We start from the raw sequence: 22,742 nt of genomic DNA, 5'->3' as shown, positions 1-22,742 counted from the left end.
AAAAATTGGATGTACTTCAGCTGCAGCGGCACAGTCGTGCCACTTTTGCAGACTATTATTAGATATTATGTTTATGTATACAAAGATCGAAGACACGGAAAAAATTTAGTTTAAGAGGGAGCATGCCAAAAAAGTTTTGACGTTGGCTCCGCCCACATTTGTGAGACAAATATATGGCTGAAGTTCGCGTGACATGCGACAGGAGATGTAGAATTTTGAGCCTTAAAAATACCAAATTCGTTTTAGCGGAATAACTCTAAAACTAAAGGGATTTAAAAAAATCCGTAGTGACAGTTCTCGATCATGCATAAATATAATTAATTATCTAATTTTTGTCCTAATAACCTGTAGCATTTCGAGGATGAATCGAAAATATGTGAAAATTAGAGGTCATTTCGTGATTTTTATCTATCGAGGAAACTTTATTGTTTTATGTTTCTGGTTAGTGTCTATGCTTGAATATATCGTGTAGTTACTCATACAATATTTTATTTTTAACTTTAAAGTGGATATACCCCTCTAAAATCAAATCGAAGATTAGCAATATTTCCTCTGCTCCCTCTTAATCAAAAATCTCTCACTAGATGTCACAAGTGGCGACGAATGCCGAAAGTCAGTACAAAGATCTATAACAAAAACACATAGGAGAGAAATTCAACGACTCGGTAACTGGACCCGTGGCTCAGACAGTTGGAGCAATGTTGCGGTGCAGCATGCTCGCGTGTTCAAGTCCCACCGGGTCGATAAAATTTTTCAATTCATAATGAAAACAAAACCAAGTTAATTCACCAAAAATCTCGATAAATACATTTGATCGAAAAGTGACATCTGCCTCAGTTGTGATACCTGTAAAGGTATCGGCAGCGGTGAGGAGGTTATTCTTCTTCGTATCTTCGTATTCATCTCATCTCAATAAATATAAAAGATAATTATTAATACAAAGATCGAACACTCGGAAAAAACACTCATAAAAAATTCCTTCGATCCGGTCGGATTCGAACCGACGTCTTCTTGCATACCGTGCCAGACGCTATACCAACTAAGCCACGGAACGAACCAACGGACCTCACGAATTTTTCTATGTGCTTGCGTCGTGTCTTTGTACTTGGTCTTTCAACGACTTTTTAGTCGTAGCGCCATCTATGAGAAATCTATCACAGATTTACCACCCAGTTAGTACCTTTACAGCTACCAGTCCTGGCGAGAGATGTCGCTATTCATTGTATTAATTAAATTTTTATTGAATTGATATTCAATTATTTTTTGTGAAATTACTCTATTAATAAATTACTCATTAAATATAAAAGATATTGAACGAAAATGAGTAGTGGTCCCACTGCAGCGTTGTACAAAATTGTAATTTGAAGTCTAACCTCAGGTGAAAGGTTCTGCCGCTAGTTTTTCAATGCCGTGAGAGTGTCTCATCGACGCGTAGGCAGTGCGTACAACACATGCTACCTTACCTTTGTAAAATCGATTGTTTTAACGAGGCTGTTGATTTCTTCATCATAGTAGTCGTGAGAGAAGACAAGGAGCGTCTTGTCAATGTCTCTCGCTTGGGCCAGAGAGACGATGAGGTGTCGTAGGTAAGCAATGCGTGTGTGGACCTGGGGACAAGAAAAATAATATCAATTTTCGGTTTTCGGTTCAGTTTTTGGTTTTGTTTGTATGTTTGTATAAAACTTTTTATTAAATTTAACTTCTGCTGTCCCGATTTTTTTCGTTCCATGCAATGAAATGATTCTTACAAGAAACTGAGTCGATCAGCACTAAAAAAAATGTTGATCAATTATATTCATTTACTTATATTTTTGTTCAAATAAAAGATAGTTTTATTATTTTATTTCTATTAGTCTTGGGGTTATTACCATCTGATCCCCAAAACTGATCCACCAACAGTTTTAAATTGCAACTGATCCCATCTATATTTTGCATTGTAAGGTAAGTAAGTACAGTCAAGAGAAAAAAGTTTTAAATCAGAGTTAATACAGTTATGTAAGTTAGTACAGTTAATGTTGTTCAGTTTTAATAAGCTAAATAAAATACTGTACAACCCTCAAATACATTTTCTTATTGACTGTACCACAATACATACCAAAAATAAATTTGTAAGTACCAGGGCATCAGCTGGGAATAAAACATTAATATTTATGCTTGATCCCCTGCATTGGGGGTCTGATGGAATAGAAAATAATTTAAAATAATACGGATCTCCCAGGGGATCGGTTTAGGGGATCAAATGGGAATAAGCCTAGTTTTGTCATTTGTTAACTTAACTTATTATTACCTCTTACAGTATGAAAACTTATGTATGGGAGAGTTAATGTTCAAATTTTGGATAATTCTAGTTTTATTTAAAAAAAGTTATTGATGTCGATTATACATTAGGTAACGTACTTTCGATATCAGTTTAAAGCTTTTAGATATCTCTTATATTTATGGAATAATCGCCTGGACACACTTAATAATGGTATGGTCAAAAAGCATGAAGTTAAGCCATAATAAAAGAAAAATTACTTAATAGTAACTTGGGCACAATTTTTTTTGTGAATGAAAAAAATTGAATACATAAATAATAGTATTAATAATAATAATAACGCACACACTGAACATAGCCCCGCATTAGGGAAACCCTGTGTCGCGGGGGCCATGGACACACACATAGACAACCACAAATCACACCGAAACTCACGACAGAAATAAATGTAGGCCATACAAATATTTCTTCCGGCCCGGGAATCGAAACTGGGACCTCTGCGAGGCAGTTCGGCATTGCAATCATTCGGCCACGGAGGCAGTTAGCTAGTTAGTATAAGTCCAAGAATGATCGTCAAGATGAAACTCAACTATGATAAATACAATCGCTTTTTTGATTAAATTTAAAAAGTTTGCGTTGATTAAACTGTCAGACCTGTCAATATGACAGTGATATTTTACATGACATGTAAACAATCAATAGAGATAATAATTTCGATAATTTTAAAATTTAATAATTACCTTACTGAAGTTTTTGGATATTTAGTTATTAAAAAATATTAAAGAAATATTTGAAAAATATATTTTTGTTAAGAAGTAAATATGGAAGACGAGCACAATGATGCACCAGCGGTTTCTGCGGTTTGTGCTATTGTAATAAATTTAGGAACTATTAAAAGGCCGTGGTTTTGAATACGCAACCTCTGATTTATTCAGAATATATGTGCGAAATTGAATATAAATTTACTATGAGCTTTTTCGGGGAGGGAAAACGGGTGAAATCTCCAACCTACATAGGGCCAGGGTGGCGGACTATACCCTGAGAGGAGACCCGTGCGCCGCAGTGGGATACGTCCCATTCCAAATGGGTTGACACCGATGATGATAGGAATTGATAGGAATTCTATTTTTCTTATGATACCAAATGACGGAATGAACAAGTCGTGCGCCTGATGGTAAGCGACACGCCTGTCCATAACAGTTACAGTGCCACTCAGAGCTTTAAATCGCAAAGATCTGCGCCACTGCGCCTGTCATTCTGAGACTTAAGTTGACAAGTCCCATGTGCCTGTACTTTCACCAGCACCTTTACCCTTCAAACTGGAATGCTGATATTACTGCTTGGCGGCGGAAATAGGTGAAATCTTCTGACATGTCGCTTCTGAACATCTTTATACCTGAGGAGTGGACCGCTAGGCGTCCACCTACCCTCCTCAAGTTCAGAGTATACGTGTTACGTGACCGCGCCATCGAAGCTGTCAATGCATTAGGTAACCCTCAATGTCATCAACATTAGCTCGTCCCAGGACTTCGGTATTACGCACTCGATCGGACCTTCTGATGTTCATAATGGAGGCAATTAAGCTGGAAACGGTCTAAAGTGAGAATGCGGTGGTATCATAAGGAAAACCTGTAAAAGGGCCGAAAACTTGGTTTCTTTGAAGAAAAAAACAAATTTACGCTATCTGAGAACTGGTTTCATTTCAAACGTAACCTAAAAAAACCTAAGAAATAGATACAATTGATCGTATTTTATGTATACAGGTGTCAGCACCAAAAAACGATGAGCCCGCACGACCAAAGCGACCTGCAAAATTGAAGTTCCCGCGGAGGGCACCTTCGTTGGTTATTCCGCCTCCAAGGATACACTACGTGAGCGCTGACAAGACTACTTGCGCGCAATGTTTTTGTTTCCCCATAGAAACGCCTTACAAGAAACGTGTGTGAGTTAATTTTGCATACACAGGCACCTTTATTCCATAGATAAGCAAATTACACTTGGAATGGTCATATTCGGAGATCCATGCGGCATTGTGGTTTTATACATATAATGCATTGATTCGAAGAGTTGGAGTATTGTTCAGTTATTTGGTCTCCGTATTACGATCGACATAAAAGTAGAATCGAATGTACGCACAAGCGTTTCTTGAAACATTTAAGAACTACAATGGGTTTTAAGACCAGAAGATAGGTTAAGGTATTTTAAAATTGACACCTTAGAGAGTAGACGCTCGTCGCACAGCTTTGCCGTGTTATATAAATTGGTTAACTTTAAATTGTTAAACTGGTTAATAATAATAAAAAGCGATTTAAGCGTGAATATAAAAAAACATCTATTGTCAGAGCAGATGTGTCTCGCTACATAAATATTTCCCTAATCAATGCGTTTGATACCTGTAAACTTAAATTTCCGTACCTATACATACTCATATTTGGTGGCTAGTATTATAATTTAATATTATGTTTGTAAAGTTACATTATTATTTATATTGCTTACCTTCATTACTTACACTATTTACATTATTTGCTTTACATCGTACACTTTTACTTGACATATACATATATGTATAGTATTTAGAGTTAGGTATATATATTTGCGTGTGATGCACTTTGGTGGCATGGCTTACTGGGCTGCGATCGCTCACCATACGGTACTAGCAGAAAACCAGCACTGTCTGACTTCTCTCGGTCTACAGTATTTATGCTGAGTCAGGGCCATTTCAGCACACACTGTAGTCATAAGTACATTAAAATTTTATCAGTTGTTATAGTATTTGTTTGTTTTTCTCACAGTATTTGTTTTTCTCGCAATATGTGTTTTATATAAATGTGTATAAAATTAATAATGAATGTTCTATGTGCTTTTATGTTATACTCTGTGAAGTGATTGTAAATGTTTTGTTTCTGTTTGTATTTGTGCTGAATAAACTTATTATCTATCTATCTATCTATCTTAACTCTGAAATCTCTAAAATCATCCCACAGGATGCTAGTAAATTGTTAGATTGGGTTGGGATTATGATTGGAAGATTACCGTCTCGTATGGGGTAAAGCGGCAGATAATATACAAACCATATTTGTGTTGCAAAAACGAGAGATTTGTTCTGTGTACCGTTTAGGTTCTCGGGTATCATGACTGTGGCATCACAGTGCATTTACTCAAATATTTTGTATGCCCATATGCATGATTTCATTAAGAAAGAAGATATAACATTAACCTTAGAACTAAGTCCAAACTCATGGTACCACGATTTCGTTTAATAGATAAACGATTCTTTTATGGGGAACTGTACATGTTTTTACAATAAGATTCCGGGGAATATATTAAAATTATCATTTCCTAAGTTTAAAACTTGCATTAAAAGTATTTTAATTGAAAAGTCATATTACAAAATTGAAGAGTATTTGTTAGATAAAGAAGTATGGAAAGACAACATCAGCCTTGATTCCATACAATAATGAATCCATAGCATTTAAGTTTGTTTGAAAAGAGTTTCTCGCTCGTTCTTCTCAGGGAGGTCAGCGTAGTGAATGAGCAGTAGCTTAAAAAGTAGCTTAAAGAAATCACGTTTTGAAGTGTAAAAATTTACGTTTAAAATAACGCACACACTCAACACGCACGCACTAGGCAAACCCTGTGTAGCGGGTGCCATGGACACACACATAGACAACCACAAATTTAGTAATTTTGTAATTTATTTATTATGTACATGAAAATAAATACAGTTCAGTTACCGATAACAGGAACATATTACACCTTATGGAATACGTATGTTTAAGACATGTACTTTTAAACTTTATCTAAACCGGTTACACTGGCTCCTACACTAGGCAAAGCCTGTCTCGTAGGTAACCAATTCTAGAAAGGATGTAAAGTCTGTTTCAATCCATTCCGAACAAACAGCAAACGAGAGTGTTTGGCATTGACTTACAATTATATGGACGTCGGGTCCGCGCTAAAAAGTGTCCGAACTTATAGGGCGTTAAAATCGTATACAGAGCGTCATTCACGCTTTAGTCTTCGTTTGTTCGACTGACAGCGAAGCAAGCAAAATTAGACAGTACTGCGATGACATTACAATTTAAATCTAACGTTTTAGCTTTTTCATATTCCTTTACATGTCACTACGTTTAAATAGGTTGACTTGGGACATTTTTTTCGTGGTTTATTGTATTAGACCCGTCGTCCATTTATTTGTAAGTCAATGGTGTTTGGTTAAAATTCTAAAGCAATCACTCAATAAATCAAACAAGCAACACATTCACGCATATTTCGAAGACCTCGACTTGATATCTCACCATTGTCTCCAACAACAATTACACCCAAACTCACGAGAAAAATAAATGTAGGCAATGCAAACATTTCTCCCGGTCCGGGAATCTAACCTGGGACCTCTGCGCGGCAGTCCGGCATGGTCACCGTTCGGCCACAGAGGCAGTTAAATTTTACCTATGGAATAAACGATCACTTGACTTTGACGGCACGCAATAACGATTTTATATGCCACTAACAACATATGTGTCGTATAATGATCCGTTGTTTCGTATGTGCTGGAATTTTAACAAGATTAGCACTGAGGTTGATATATTCCACCAATCTTTAAAATCATTTATAGCGTCTATGAGGTCTCAAAACTAGGTCCAAGGTGCTTTGATTTTGTTTATTCTTTTTCTTTTAATATTATAAATATTTAACTAAATCTGTTTCTTTTCAATGTTGTGCACAATTGTCATCTGTTACAAGCAAAAGAGTGTTATAGTATAATCTCAGTACAGAGTACTAAAAAAACCGACCTCAAAAGTACGTGGATTTACGTCTATTTGCTAAGTTTTATTGAAATATCCCCTAGTTCGCCACTATACAGGACTTGACACTGGAGATAATAAAAATAGGTTCTCACTACGACACTACACAAAGTATATTGAGAAAAACGCCTTGAATTGGAGAAATAGCAAAATCAACCATTACAGTAATTGCTCCTAAATTAAAGTTAGGCGCTATTTATAAAAGTGAATCTTCATGCGTGAACAGCCACCCTTAAAAGTGGATGATTTTCTTCAAAATGAAATGGGACCACTATGGAAGTACCCCCTTTCCGACAAAAAAAGAATCATGAAAATCGGTTCACAAATACCGGAGTTATCACGTAACATACATACAAAAAAAAAGAAAAAAAACAGTCCAATTGAGAACCTCCTCCTTTTTTGAAGTCGGTTAATTAAATGAATATTAAGTTACAGTACATGGTTTGCGAACTTTTATTGTTTCTTAATAAATAAATAAATATTCATTACACTCTACTGCTTATTCGTAAGGCAGTGAGCAAGAAACTCTAGGGGTTGCTCTTTGTGAACATACATTTGAATACATTTATCATTTACAATATATATTCCAAATATCAGAGACCACCTGCAAGAGTAAAACAGGAATTACCATGGAGTTTTGTCTAGCTAGTGTTAAACCTCGTAACCAAGGCATTTTACGGTCTCCGTGGCCACCGGTTTTCACGGTGTCGCCACCTATGAGGTCCTGGGTTCGATCCCCGGCCGGGTCAATGTAGACAATTTGTATTAATAATTCACAGAAGACGTTCATCCATGTTCTCACAAAACCTCAAACATTCGTCACACACAGCCACCCATCCACTTGCAAAAACCTCATGTACAGATACAAGAAGGGCATTAAGACAGTGCAGAGCGTGAAAAAGTGGTGATTTACTGTGAGACACATAGCGCACCGCCGGCACTGTCAGCAGATTACGAACGCATGGCCGTAAATTAATATTATTTAGCGAGGGGACGAACAGGCGCACCAGTTGTGCCACCAATTCTGTGGAAATCGGAATCTCCTCGCAAGGTGCCACCGGCACAAATCAGTAGACCATAACTGCGTCTTACTTCTAAAGAATGAAACCCCAAACTAAATTGGTAGTACCCATAAATTTTCTTATACAAGAATCCCTAGAAACTTTTCTATATTGTCTCGGGCCTGGGTATTTGTGGTAATGTCGTTGTTTCCAATTTCCGTAACACGGGTGGTTTAGATACTTATGGATCAGAGCCACTTATATGATATTGTCTGATATGTATTTTCAGAAAGCTGCATCGATGTCTGCACTCGCCTCTAACTCTATACGAATTGGCTGCGAGAGTGGTTGACGACATCAAATTTCCAGCGGCTTTTGATTGGACGCCAGAGGAAGTTGCTGATTGGATGGCGAATGATGTTGGATTACCAGAATATAGGGTAAGATAGAAATGTACACTTTCAACAATAGCATCTGCTTAATCTTAGCCATATTCTTACATTGAAACTTGTTCAAGACTATATGGACGATTTTCTTCCATGTCTTCGGCTTGTCTCAGTGCAGTTGCTATAAAATGCTTGGCAGCGACAGGTGCTAGGAAGCAGTGGTCTCTTTTTGCGAGAGCGTAATCTCCCACAAGGAAGCTTCGGAGCGGCTAAAAGAGGACGACATCTCGCTGACTTTCTACGTACGTCAGTCCTCTCAGTACGCCTACCTTACGTCTACCTTCTTCTCTCTACCTCTAGATCTTGAAGACTGGAGTCGGGGCATCCGCCGAAGATGGAGCACGAAATCCGTAGTTACGACCATTATCCCACTACGAATTACGTACTTGAGTTTTGAATCGGGGTAGAACTAAGAATGTATTGGCAACGCGATTTGATAGTTTCGAACGGTCGGTTTTCTCCGATGGCCCGAATCCCTTACTAGGTTATAGGTCAGAGAATTAAAGTGACCGACATAGCTTGCAAATCAGTAAACTTAGGTCGCAGTGGGCCGGGCATATCTGCAAGAGGGTTGATCGCCGATGGAGCGGACTTGTTCTGGAATGGCGACCACGTCAAGGAAAACATAGTGTCGAACGCCCTGCGGCAAGTTGGGCGGACGATCTGTGCAAGATGGCCGGCAGTGATTAGATGCGGGCGGCACAAGACCGGGAGAGTTCGCGTGCTCAAGGGAAGGCTTATGTCCAGCAGTGGATGCGTGTAGACGATTGAACGGACGGACGTACGTTTTCGTTGACGTACTTGAAGATTAGACCCGTGGGCCCGATCCCTTCAGGCCATCCACCGAGGCATCCCAGCAGTAAGCGCAACCGGACCCTGAGGCGTCTTTAAGGTGGTGAGGCTAACCGCTGAGGTTTACTGAGTATACTAGGCCACACACCGCTAGTTGCTCCTCCGGGCCGACTGGTATGCGTAATGCATTTCCCAGCGCAAAAAAATGGAGGTCACTGAAAGCGGTTACTTGGTCACTCCATCGGCTAGGTTTTTTTTTTATAATATCAAGTGACGGGACGAACAATGGTCGTGCGCGTCGTGTTAAGCGACACCAGCACCTTTGCAATTACAAACCAGAACGCAGTAATGCTCACAGTACTGCTTGGCGGCGGAAATAGGTAAGGTGGCAGTACTTCCCTTGAACTCTTTCACAAGGAGCTCTACTGCTACCAAAAATCATATTGTATCATGTTGTCACACACTGTTCACACGTTTTCCAAAGGCTGTGAACCTCCACCCTGAATTTCTGAGTAAGAAATTTTGTTCATTCTTTTGTTTCATTCCAGAACTGTATTCTAGACAACAAAATTAATGGAAGACGATTAGTGCTTCTCGAGGATCCATCTGCCTTGCCTGAAATTAACATTCATTATTTTCACCACATCAAGGTAAGAAAAAATGCGAGCTCATGTCGCTATGTTTAGAATAATTTTTAACCGACTTCAAAATAAGAAGGAGGTTCTTAATTCGACTGTATGTTTTTTTTGTATGTATGTTACGCGGGAACTCCGGCTTTTTGGAGATTTGTGAACCGATTTTGATGTTTTTTCATGGGACACAAAATATCTGTCAAAGTTTTGATAATGTTGCCGTTTAAAACAAGTGTTTCTACTAATTATCAGGTATAGATTTGATAATGTTGCCGTTTCAAACAACGGTTTTTCTATAAATTATCTATCAGTTTTGATAATGTTGATTACTCCGCATAGTTGAGCGAACACTTGCAGTCAATGCAAGGGACGAATACACCATACCATTTTCATTCTTTGCAGATGATAGTAGCTGCAATCCGCAAAGAATATGGCTTTGAATTTGTGAAGTTCAGCAGGAGCATTGGGTTACCGCCGCGGTATCCATTAACACATTGCACGCAGTTCAAATCCCGGACTGGTCCTACGTGGGGCATCAGACAGAACTGGGATAGGTACAGCTTTAGCATCATCGCCATCTTGCCGTTATCACATTTTTTTATGATACACAAGTCGTGCGCCTGGTGCTAGTGTTCACCTAAAGCTTTAAATCGCTAAGGTCTGAAGGTCACTGCCACTGCGCCCGTCAACCTGAGACATAAGTTGACAAGTCCCGTGTGCCTGTAATGTCACTAGCATCCTAAAGAGAGACCTAAGCCCTCCTATACTTTCAACTCTGCAGGCCTTTATTGCTCTGTTTGTGATCGGGCATTTAAGACAAAATTTGGTATGGCGAGTCATATTAGGGCACACGCTAGGAAATAATCTCAAAGGGTCCCTGTTATCGAAATCGATAAGTAGGACTATATACTCACATTATTGCTTGGCGACAAAAATAGGTTAGATGGCAGTTTTTCCTTTGACTAACCCTTTAGTGGGTGATAGATGTACAAGTAAATACGCGTACTTGTGGCTCGACGATCTTTTTCACTCATGTGTCACCCTAAGTAATTTTAAAACTGCCGCGCAAGTCAATCAGCGATCAAACATGTTTGAAATCTTTATCGTAGCCCGCCTCTGCTCGCATGGCTGTCAGCGTCGCGAGTCACGAGCCGCCATTTTGTTTCAAATGAAATAGCTACTCTCATGCAGGTATCTTGTTTAGCTACTATAGGTGTAATAAGTGCAAGAGTTCTGCGTACAACGACTCGGGCATTCTTAAATAATTACGAAAATCTTCCTTTTCTTCAGGTAACTCTCTTACTGAATTTACATGTGATAAATGCTCTTTTCGTAAGCCAGTTCTACACCCACAGTCGCCGATTTTGTCTTCTTTTTTAGTTTTCAAAATGTGATATTATATTATTCCCAAATAACACAAGACCTACGTGGACGACATCACGTAACATTATAAGCTAATCTGTCGTGTGTCGCCGACATCGAGCTGAGTAAGAGCGCAAACTTTAAAACCGCTATTTTTAACCTCGTACGTCTATCATCAACTTTTCTCTAAAAAAAAATGTAACAAATAAATGAAAGTACCCATTGACTTACAAATAAATGGACGACGGGTCTAATACAAAAACCACGAAAAAAATGTCCCAAGGCAACCTATTTAAACGTAGTGACATGTAAAGGAGTATGAAAAAGCCAAAACGTTGAATTTAAATTGTAATGTCATCGCAGTACTGTCTAATTTTGCTTGCTTCGCTGTCAGTCAAACAAACGAAGACTAAAGCGTGAATGACGCTCTGTATACGATTTTAACGCCCTATAAGTTCGGACACTTTTTAGCGCGGACCCGACGTCCATATAATTGTAAGTCAATGATAGTACCACTTATTTTACCACCAATAACTTTTGTTGTGATAGATATACTCAATTTAAAAAAATCTATAAAACATCCATAAATTTAACAGGATATTTTGTCAATGTTTTTGTCGATGTAAGGTTGTTTTTTTTAATTTAACTAAACTGCCTCCGCGGCCGAACGGTTATATACATATGGCCTACATTTATTTACCTCATGAGTTTGGGTGTAATTTGTGGTTATTTGTGTGTGTGTCCATGGCACCCGCGACACAGGGTTTCCCCAGTGCGGGGCTATATTATGTGTGTACGTTTAAAAAAAACAGGTTTTCACTTATGTATGACGTGTTTTATTTCTAAGTAAGTACGTTTTTTATATTTTATTTTTTATAATATACTTCTGTGAAATTGTTCTCAATTGTGTTGGGACACATTTAGCATTGTAAGCATTTTCAGGTCTAGTACTGGTACCACGCCCCGCGTCCTACCAGTCGTTTCGTAAGTACTATGTACTATGGGGTAACTCAGTAATCTTAGAAAGAGCGTTTAAAGTCCAGAAGAAGTGTATTCGAGCAATTTGCGGTGCGTGGTTCGGCGACAGTTGCAAACCGCTGTTTAAAAGGCTGAACATATTACCTTTGCCATGCATGTACATTAGGGATATCTGCGTATTTGTCAACTCTCATCCTCAATATTTTAAAACACGCGGTGAAGTCATTCAAAGGCAAACTAGAGCAAAAATTATGAATCTCTTATACCAACTTCGTTGCCATAAAGTAATTTATAAGAATAACTGCTTCAACATGTGTATAATTATTTACAATAAATTACCAAACGAAATTAAATTGTTACAAGGACATACTTTTAAATTAAAATTGACAAAATGGCTTTTGACACATTGCTTCTTTAGTAATAAAGAATACTTAGAATTTACAAATTCATTACATTAATTAGAAACTATAGAGACTAAAGAAACATTGAATCCCATTAATATTTGCACATCTGCTTGCAGGTTGAATACAATGTACCTAATTTTACTTAAGACCTTTGTAATTACTGTGTTCTGGCCATTGACTTACAAATAAATGGACGACGGGTCTAATACACAAACCACGAAAAAAATGTCCCAAGTCAACCTATTTAAACGTAGTGACATATAAAGGAATGTGAAAAAGCTAAAACGTTAGATTTAAATTGTAATGTCATCGCAGTACTGTCTAATTTTGCTTGCTTCGTTGTCAGTCGAACAAACGAAGACTAAAGCGTGAATGACGCTCTGTATACGATTTTAACGCCCTATAAGTTCGGACACTTTTTAGCGCGGACCCGACGTCCATATAATTGTAAGTCATTGATTCTGGCAAATAAACGTATTCTATTCTATTCTAAAAAAAAAAAGTATGGTTCTCATTGGCGTCCGCAATTCATGTGTGTAATTAACAGAGTAAAAATTATCAAGTCGGAATCACTAGTTTAAGATACGGTTTGAGTCTTTTTCATGGCTAATCAATAATACAATGATATTTTTTAGTTTATTGAAACTCACGATTCACGAAATAACAATTATTAAAGCGTCATCTCTAGTCAGCTGCTGGTAGCTGTAAAGGTACCTGGCTCAGTGAAGAAATAGATTTCTCAGGGATGGATAGCTAAAACAGTCGTTACAATCGAGTTCTTAGGTTTTTGCGATTGTTACACACAGGAAATGAAACAAGTTTTCCGGATTTAAATAGCGTATTTTTGTTTTTTTAAACAAACCAACGTTTCGCGTTTGAATCCGGAAAAATTGTTTCATTTCCTAAGTCGTTAAAAATCAAAAAACAAAGATCTGCAACAAGCACCCTGAAAAATTCGTAAGGTACACTAGTTCGTTCTGTGGCTTAGTTGGCATAGCGTCTGACACAGTTTGCTGGAAGACGTTGGTTCGAATCCAGCCGGGTAGAAAAAAAAATCTAAGTATTCGCAGTGATATTCCACGTGAAAATCGAATATTTTTGACTTTATTTAATTACATTTTTGATTACACACAAGTTATGAGGGCGGCGATGAGGAAACAACTGCTAGCGTGCTGGGTGTGCACCAATACTAGTATTAAAAATGCTTGCAATGCTAAATGTGACCCTACAATCGAGTTTCGCTAATTAATTATCCGCACCTGCTCATTAATGTATTAACAATGTAATATTTTAGTGACATTTTTAAAAATTATGAAAAAGCAAACACCGCTAAAGAAAACCAAGTGAATGAACAAGATGAAGCTACACTAAATGAAAGCTACGTAGAAAAACTAATGAATGAATTTGACGAAAACATGAAAGCTGGACGTTACGAAGACAATTTAGAAAATGAGTTTAAGAAAACCTTATTAAGTATTCGAAGTCATATCGACAAGCCAATTGGACGAAATTTATCAAATGATGGTACGGTAAACGGCCATGATCATGAATTAAATGAAAAAACTGAAAACTGTGAAGGAACAATGGCAAATGAATGCCATAAAATGAGCTGGAGCAGAGATTCTATCGATGATATTAATGATGGTAGTGCTGAATTGTTTTGTATTGAAAATAAGGACGAAGAAAACGATGAACATCAAGAAAGGTAAAATTTTAAGTATGCTCGGGTTATCATTCCAAAATTAGAATAGTCCGGAGAAAAAGCCTGACATTTGCCGGACATTTTAGTAGCAAAATAATATCGGAAATCTCACCCTGAGACAAAAGTTGACAAACCCTATGAGCCTGTAATTTCACTGGCACTCTTATTCTTCAAACCGGAACGCAGTAATGCTCGCATTGCTGCTTTGCGGTTGACATAGGTGTCCTGGCAGTACTTCCCTGGACGAACTCTTCTACAGTTTAAATCGTTACTAATTTCAGGTCACTTTGCCCTTGTTACTTAGTTTCATTAATGAAAAACGAAAAATCATTAAATAATACAAAAGACCTTGATCAATTGAAAAAACGTGAAATGATGGAAAAGTACAAGGCAATAAATAAGAGCCAGAATAATCAAAAAATTCGTCTAAAAGAAAAAAAATATGATGACGAGCCTCGTGACGACGACGAAACTGAACCACAAGAAAGGTATATAAGGCTTTATTTCTAGTTGAGAAATATTTTTGAAATAGCGTAACAATCATAATTAGTGCCTCTACGTTTAGTTCAAAACCATACCGCTAGATGGCGTTGGCAGTATTTTGAATCGAGCAGTTGTTAAGAGTCGATGTGTGGTGTGAGTACTTTCGTGTGTCGAGCGGTAGGGAAACTGTCTTTATTTCAAGATTTATTTTTTACAAACACAATGAAAGCCAATTGAAAAATGTATATTGTATATTATACCTGTTCTATGTAGTTCGGTTGATATAAAAAAAATATTGGTGCTTTACCAATATTTTTTTTAATTAATACAGCGGTTATATAACATATTTAATACAGCGGTTTTGTGGAAAAATTTCGAGGTAGGTTTGTGTTCTTTTTTCTATCTTGAAAATGTTTAACCGACTTCAAAAAAGGAGGAGGTTCTCAATTCGACTGTACGTTCTTTTTTTTTCTTTTTTTTGTTTGTATGTTACGCGATAACTCCGGTAAATGTGAACCGATTTTCATGATTCTTTTTTTGTTGGAAAGAGGGTATTTCCATAGTGGTCTGATTTCATTTTGAAGAAAATCATCCACCTCAAAGGGTGGCTGTTCACGCATGAAGATTCATTTTTATAAATAGCGCCTAACTTTAATTTAGGAGCAATTACTTTTAGCAATTATTTAGTTGATTTTGCTATTTCTCCAATTCAAGGCGTTTTTCTCTCGATATACTTTGAGTAGTGTCGTAGTGAGAACCTATTTTCATTATCTCCAGTATCAAGTCCTGTATAGTGGCGAACTAGGGGATATTTCAATGAAACTTAGCAAATAGACGTAATTCCACGTACTTTTGAGGTCGGTTTTTTAGTACTCTGTACTGAGATTATTTCTAAACTGATTGATTCAACACATTCACTGTTATGCGGAACCAACCAAAGCCATATGCAGTTGTATTGACTCTTAACTGCATTAATATAAGAACTACGAAAAATTAAACTTAACGTAATTTACATCACTAAGCTCAACCAAGCTGCAGACCATTAAGAATGGATTCATGTTCAAAGCTACAAGTAGGTGTGGTGCAATCATCAAGTATATAACCAGAAATAGATTACATACACGTACATTTATTTAAATTCTTCTCGAAAAGGATCTTAAAGACCAAGCTGATATTGCAGCTGATATGCACATAGATTCGCCCGCTGTAGTGAGGAAGCCAAAATAACTTTATTCAAGGCGTATTGTCAATCCTTCTACACGGGTGGTATGTGGGTTAAGTATACGCAGAAAGCACTCGGCGCCCTGCGCGTTCCATATAATAACGGTGTCAGGATGCTATTGAGACTACCGCGACACCATAGTGCATCGTCGATGTTTGCTCAAGCGGGAGTAGACGACTTTTTTTGCTGTAATGCGAACTCGCTACTCTCTAGGCTGCGTTCTAGTCCAAACAGCATCTTGAAAACGTTCGCGACTAAGCTCGATGCGCCGATGCTTCGTTATTTCGTCCAAGTTCTGGTGAGGTCATGGGGTAATATAGGGGTCTCTGTGTTTACTAACAATAGTCATAAGTTAAAAAAAGTCTCCATTTACTAACAAGTGGGCCTTGGATGCCAAATGAATGGTTTATTTAATGTTATTATTAAAGTTTTTTGCACAATGCAACAACGTACAAATGGTGGACTTAATCCCCTAAGGTATTCTTCACCAGTCAACCATTGAGCAAAACAGATAAAAAACTATAGTTTGGATCACCAGTGTATCAACACTTAAACCAAAAATAACAAGCTGCTATAATCCAAAATTTGATAGTCAATTTATACGATAATAATATAAACATACTTTTTTTATGATATCAAAATGACGGTACTAACAAGTCGTGCGCCTGGTGGTAAGCGACACGCCTGTCCATCCCAATTGCAGAGACACCCAAAAAGCTTTAAATCGCAAAGATCTAAGAAGCACTGCCACTGGCCCGTCACCCTGAGACATAAATTGACAAGACCCATGTGCCTGTAATTTCACCAGCACCCTTACCCTTCAAGACCGAAACGGTGGACGTACTTCCCTGAACGCATTCTTTTACACAGGAGCTCTCTAGCTATTAAAATAGATACTTAATTAGCAGAGGTTAGATCTTGAAGGTTGTCAAAAAGATACTTGAAATATAATTTGGTCTGCGGTTGTCTTAATCGGAGCGGGATCGTGTTCCAAAGACGGATTGTGATAGATGGAAGAATAAGACAGAAACCAGTACGGTGAGAAGGAATAGAGAACTTAAGCTACAGGAATATCGAGGTTTATATTTATTATTGTGTTTCAATTTTATATTTATTTATTAATCAATTTTCATTGACTTTAGTATACAAAGGCCAGAGAGTTGCAAAACTTCGTGGCAGTGGGTGGGGTTCATTGCACGTAGCAAAGATTATCCGAAGACGAACCGTGGACAGATCTGGTAACAGTTGCAGGAAAGCACAAACTGCTCCAAACTAAACAATGTGGCGATAACACTTCTATTTACGTTATGATTAAAAAAAGGGAGAATTGATGCTATCCAACATTGTTTTATTTATTTTAAACACCAAGAAGAGACTGACAAGATATCTCGTTCTTCCTTAACGAAGAAACAAGACTACTCTAAATTTAAAAGTAGATATTTTGCTAGAGTTAATTCTTTGCTAGATTAAGGCTAACAGATGGGCTGCATATCTGCAAATCACGCATGCAGTCGCGGTCAACTGCATGCAGTCGAGTAACTTTCACTTCGCACATTAAGTTTGTTTGTAGCAGCCTAAGACTACTTACATGAATGAAATTATAGTATCAACAAGGCTAAAATGGCCACATTGGCAGAATCATGATTAATTGACAATTCATATAATAAATTTTCAAACAAAACAGAATTTTATGGAGACCTGCATAGAACACTGACAAATACACTCGCGAGCAAAAAAATGGAATCACCCCCTTGCGCTATACAAATACAACGATGGCCAATGATACAATATTTACAGTTAAATGTTTATGGTCTCGTTTGAAAGCCTATACTTTTAGCTTTAAATTAAGGGTAGAAACAAAAAATTCATTTCCGTATTTCAGGAGCTAATCATCTTTATTTAAGACAGCAAAGAAAATCAGGCATAAGTTATTGTTTCAGTATTTTGTATTTCCTCCTCTAGCCCTTATTACTGCTTGTAAACGGTTTCTCATGGACCTGATGAGTTTTTTGACTGTTTCTTGCGGTATTTCCTCCCATTCCTCTACCAGCGCCATTTTCAGCTCATTGATTGTTTCAGGAGCTGGATTTCGTGCTCGAACCCTTCGTTTGAGCTCATCCCATAAATGCTCTATAGGGTTCAAGTCCGGGCTTAGAGCTGGCCAGTCCATCGTCGCGATACCGACTTCCCTTAGGAACTCAACCGTTTCTCGTGCAGTGTGGCACCGAGCGTTATCATGCATCAACATGAAATTTTCGCCAATAAACCCAGCATAAGGAATGACGTGCTCTAGCAGAATATCTGATACATATCGATCCGCGGTTAGGCCTCCTCCCCGACCACCACTAGGCACAAAAACCAGCTCAGTTTTTCCTTCCATAGAAATGCCTGCCCACATCATACACGAACCACCCCCATAAGCCACGGTTTCGGCAAAGCAGCACTGAGCAAATCGTTCACCAGGTCGTCTGTATACTCTCCCTCTACGATCACTTCCGTGCAGGCACATCCTACACTCATCCGAGAACATAACTCTTCTCCATTGCTCGACTTCCCAATCGTAGTGCGCCTGAGCAAATCGTAATCGTGCTTGTCGGTGCCTTGGAGTTAATTTCGGTCCTGTAGCAGGACGTTTCGGGGTAAGGTTAGCTTCTTTGAGTCTTCTCCTAACTGTCCATTCACTGGCGGCTGTCCCTCGTACCTGTCTTAGCTCCTGTTGGACGTCTACACCAGTCAGATGACGGTTTCGGAGAGAAGTCGTTACGAAAATCTGTCATCTCTTTCAGAAGTACACCGGCGCCGCCCAGATCCTGGTCTTCGCACGAACTCTCCAGTTTCCCTGAACCTTCTGTAGATTTTTGACACACAGGACTGGCTTAAACGAAGGTGACGAGCCACAGCACGTTGACTCATCCCTTGTCGTAGCAATGTAACAATTTGAGCAGCTTCTACAGGCGTGGTGTCCATTTTTTCCAGCACTTTAGGTTAATTAATTCAAGATTACCACCAACCAACTTTGAACAATGCCCTGATAAAGAAATTCTGACACTGGATGTTTGTATCGGATGACAATATTCCCAATTCGTACCTTACTTAACAAGCTAACACTTTGTTTTGTTCGAAATTATGACCGATAGCACAAAACTAGGGCGCCGATTTTTTTCTGTTTACCCTCAATTTAAAGATAAAAGTATAGGCTTTCAAACGAGATCATAAACATTCAACTGAAAATATTGTATCATTGGCAATCGTTGTATTTGTACAGCGCAAGGGGGTGATTCCATTTTTTTGCTCGCGAGTGTAGATGAATTGCGATTTTTGTTTTGTTTGAAAATTCATAATATGAATTGTGAATTAATCACATCATGATTCTGCCAATGCGGCCTTTTTGGCCCTGCTGGTGTATTGCACATCGGGAAAACCCGGAATCCACGACTATATCGGACGGTTCTGTCGCATCCATATGTTGTCGTGTTTCACTGACGTATTTATGACAACGAAATAAACTTTGACGTTAAATATTGACCAATGAAGTTTCATATTATGTTATCTTAAATAGATCAGTTATTAATGCAATAAGTTATAGCGGACTTTCACGATACATATGCAATATTGTAAATATTTCACATCGGGAAAGTCAGCCTGGTACTGTACTACTACGAAAAGACCGTTTGTTGTACTACGGTGCAACCGCTTTGTCAGAAATACTTCTATTACTCGTTCGTTGTCATCGTTGTGAATTTAAATGGGCAATAAAGGAATCAAATATCATTCATTCATTGAAATAAATAAAATTTCCAGATCCGATATCCTTCGTTGGCTGAAGATATTAAAACCAGCTCCTGTATATAGAGATCATTGGGAGTTGGTGTGGTAAGTCTTGAATCTAACTCATTTAAAATAGAGACTTTGATAAGACAATGTTTAAATCCATAGAAACGTAGCAACGCGGCTTGTTTGTATAAGAAAAAAAAATTGAATTTCCTTAAGACTCGATTACTATCAGAACCGCTGTGTCCAAACTTTGCAGATTTATAATTTCAAACACTAAGCGCCCAGTCACACGACGCGGAAGTTTTCGCGCGGCCGCCCACTTACCATGCTTTCACGTACATTAATGGCGAATTTGAATTCATTTACTAGGCAACAACGTTTAAATTCCTTGGTATAATGCAACCAGACGGTCGCCGCGCGGAAGCCGCGTAGACCAAAGACAAGCCAGCGTCAAACGAAAAAGCTAAATAAATAGAGTGTATAGGAAATGAAACTATTTTTCCGGATTTAAATCGCGTATATTTGTTTTTTCAAACAAACCGACGTTTCGGGCCCTTTACAGGTCCCATGGTCACGGTTGACTGAGATGGTACAGTCTTCAACCAGTTATGTCTAATATTAGTGCAAACTGCCATATTTTTTCACTATAGTTACAATAGTTATCAATTAAATACCTTATTTTTAATTTTACAAAGAAAACATTCCAATTTACGCTACATTAAGTTTTACAAATTATTTTATTGAATGAATTTTTATTAAGTTTAATTTATTATTAATTATTAATAGAAATTAGAATAAACTAAAACATATTAATTAGTACTGCAGTCTTATGTCTGTTTGGAATTTTTCATGAGAGGAAATACTGGATCCCAAACTGGTGGTACGGAGAAACCATCTTCCCTGTTGAAATTAGGATGTTTTTTAATTTCAATGGCCTCTCGCAGCATCCTGGGCAGATCCTGGGCCCGAAACGTCGGTTTGTTTGAAAAAACAAATATACGCGATTTAAATCCGGAAAAATAGTTTCATTTCCTATGTGTAACAATCGCGAAAACCTAAGAACTCGATATAAATAGAGTGTATTTTGCCATGACAGTTAGATGCACGCGGTCGCTGCGCGGCGACAACGCGGGCTCCGCGCGGTGTGAGCTCTATGAAATTCGTATCGAATAAACGTGCCCTAAGAAATCTTGATAAAGATTGGATGTAGTTTCAAATTTAAAAAGATGTAACAAATTCTCGACTATTAATATAATTTAATCTTTACCCAGTTGGCTTACTGCTGAAAGTCCAATACCTAGTAAATACAAGTTACGACGTTTTGTTTTTATATTGAAATTCAATATAATGTGCTGCCATCTAGCTGCAATAGCTGAAATACTATGAGACGACGAACGATTAACGGTCTCCAAAAAAAGGCAACGGTATTGCAGCAATATAAAGTTTACTTTTGTTTCTTATAACAAAAAAATCGCACAATCGGTCAGTAACTAGTTTTCCACCGACGAGGCGTGAAGAAACGAGAATTAAAATCTAGCCAGCCTATTTCCACTAAAAACGCGAGCTCGCGCTGTGATTGCGGATAGTGACGATTGGCATTGGCAGTATCATAACATGATTAATCGACAATTCATATTATGGATTTTCAAATAAAACAAAAAAAATGTTTTATGGAGACCTACATAGAACACTTGATTGAATAATGAATTGTGTTTTTTGTTTTGTTTGAGAATTCATTATATGAATTGTCAATTAATCATATTATGATTCTGCCAATGCAGCCTTTTTATCCCTGCAGTTGCTGCTGCTCGAAGAACAAGTCCCGTAAATTATTAGTATTAAATATGTTAACGGAAGAAGAATCAGACAAAACCATCGTTTTTTAAATCTCAAATCGTACGTACTTATTTATCTGTTTATTTAAGTACGTACCTCACAATCTCGCGATTCACATTAATGGCCGTCGCGAGCTCGCGCGAGAAATCGTGTTTCCTAGAGTACAGACAGCAATACAGTTCCATATTACATAAACAAACATTTCGATTCTCGCCTCGCCCATCTCCGTCAAGCCAGACCTTTTCTACCGAATATGCGCGAGGAGACCATTGAAATGTGTATACCCGTGCGGTCAATGTTGGCGGGTCAAATTCATCATACTATAGCTTTTACAGGAAGCTTTCGTTATCCGGCTACAAGGTGTTGAGACAATATTCCACCTTCACTTAGGCTTCTCAAGTCGAAGTTCAACTTCAAAAAGCATTTGAGGGAACTTATTTTTGAGAGGCAAAAGCTGTATAATTTGCAGCATTGTATAGAGAGGGCTTCTGTAACACTAATTCGTAAATTTATAGTTAACACAGACACACAACTACAGTAAAACTCCCTGCACGGCATACATATTGCTTTTTGCTGTTGATGCACCGCACTGCGTTACCCTCTAGGCGATAGCTGAAAATGCAACACCCGCACTGAGCTATGGCCTGTTAGGCTTGCTGCAGCACTCACAACTTGCTTTTAATTAATAGCAGATATGTTGTTTATTACGTATATTTATTTGATTTCCTTTCTTTTTGTTATTTTGTTTGTTTCGGTTTGTTTTTTATCTTCTTTTTTTGTCGTTACTTATTGTTTCCTATTGTTTTGTGTGCTTGTGAAAAATCAATAAACGTATTATATTTATTTATCTATATTTAGCCATATAAATTGCTATTCTCGTCTCGCCTCGTCTCTCCTTGCCTCGCCGATGAAAAACCACCTTAGGGCCCTATAAGTACAACTAAACTAGTAATGTGATAACTCTTCGCTCCGGGTGACGTGTAGACATTAACGCGCTGAATAGACGATCCATTACTTATCTTATTCCAGGTATCAAGAATCCGAGTTT

The 22,742-nt window shown here is 37.9% G+C and overlaps 1 protein-coding gene and 1 long non-coding RNA gene across 2 annotated transcripts in view; one reads left to right on the top strand and one right to left on the bottom strand.

The window, feature by feature from the left end:
- Positions 1-22,742, bottom strand: part of LOC113228349 (alpha-1,6-mannosyl-glycoprotein 2-beta-N-acetylglucosaminyltransferase-like) — a 65,062-nt gene that overhangs the window by 22,238 nt on the left and 20,082 nt on the right. Inside the window, exon 5 of the mRNA XM_026461614.1 lies at positions 1,459-1,607. Within this exon, the coding sequence (XP_026317399.1) occupies positions 1,459-1,607 (149 nt within the window). The remainder of the gene's footprint in view (positions 1-1,458; positions 1,608-22,742) is intronic.
- Positions 11,043-14,005, top strand: LOC113228339. Its single transcript, XR_003310297.1, has 3 exons — positions 11,043-11,124; positions 11,314-11,420; positions 13,972-14,005. It is a non-coding gene; the product is annotated as an uncharacterized LOC113228339 (long non-coding RNA).

This window comes from Hyposmocoma kahamanoa, unplaced genomic scaffold, assembly GCF_003589595.1.
Source record: "Hyposmocoma kahamanoa isolate Upper Pololo Valley unplaced genomic scaffold, ASM358959v1 227, whole genome shotgun sequence".
In the NCBI taxonomy this organism is placed as follows: Eukaryota; Metazoa; Arthropoda; class Insecta; order Lepidoptera; family Cosmopterigidae; genus Hyposmocoma; species Hyposmocoma kahamanoa.
The sequence above is the reverse complement of the archived record's forward strand: the minus strand, read 5'-3'. Positions and strand labels throughout refer to the sequence as shown.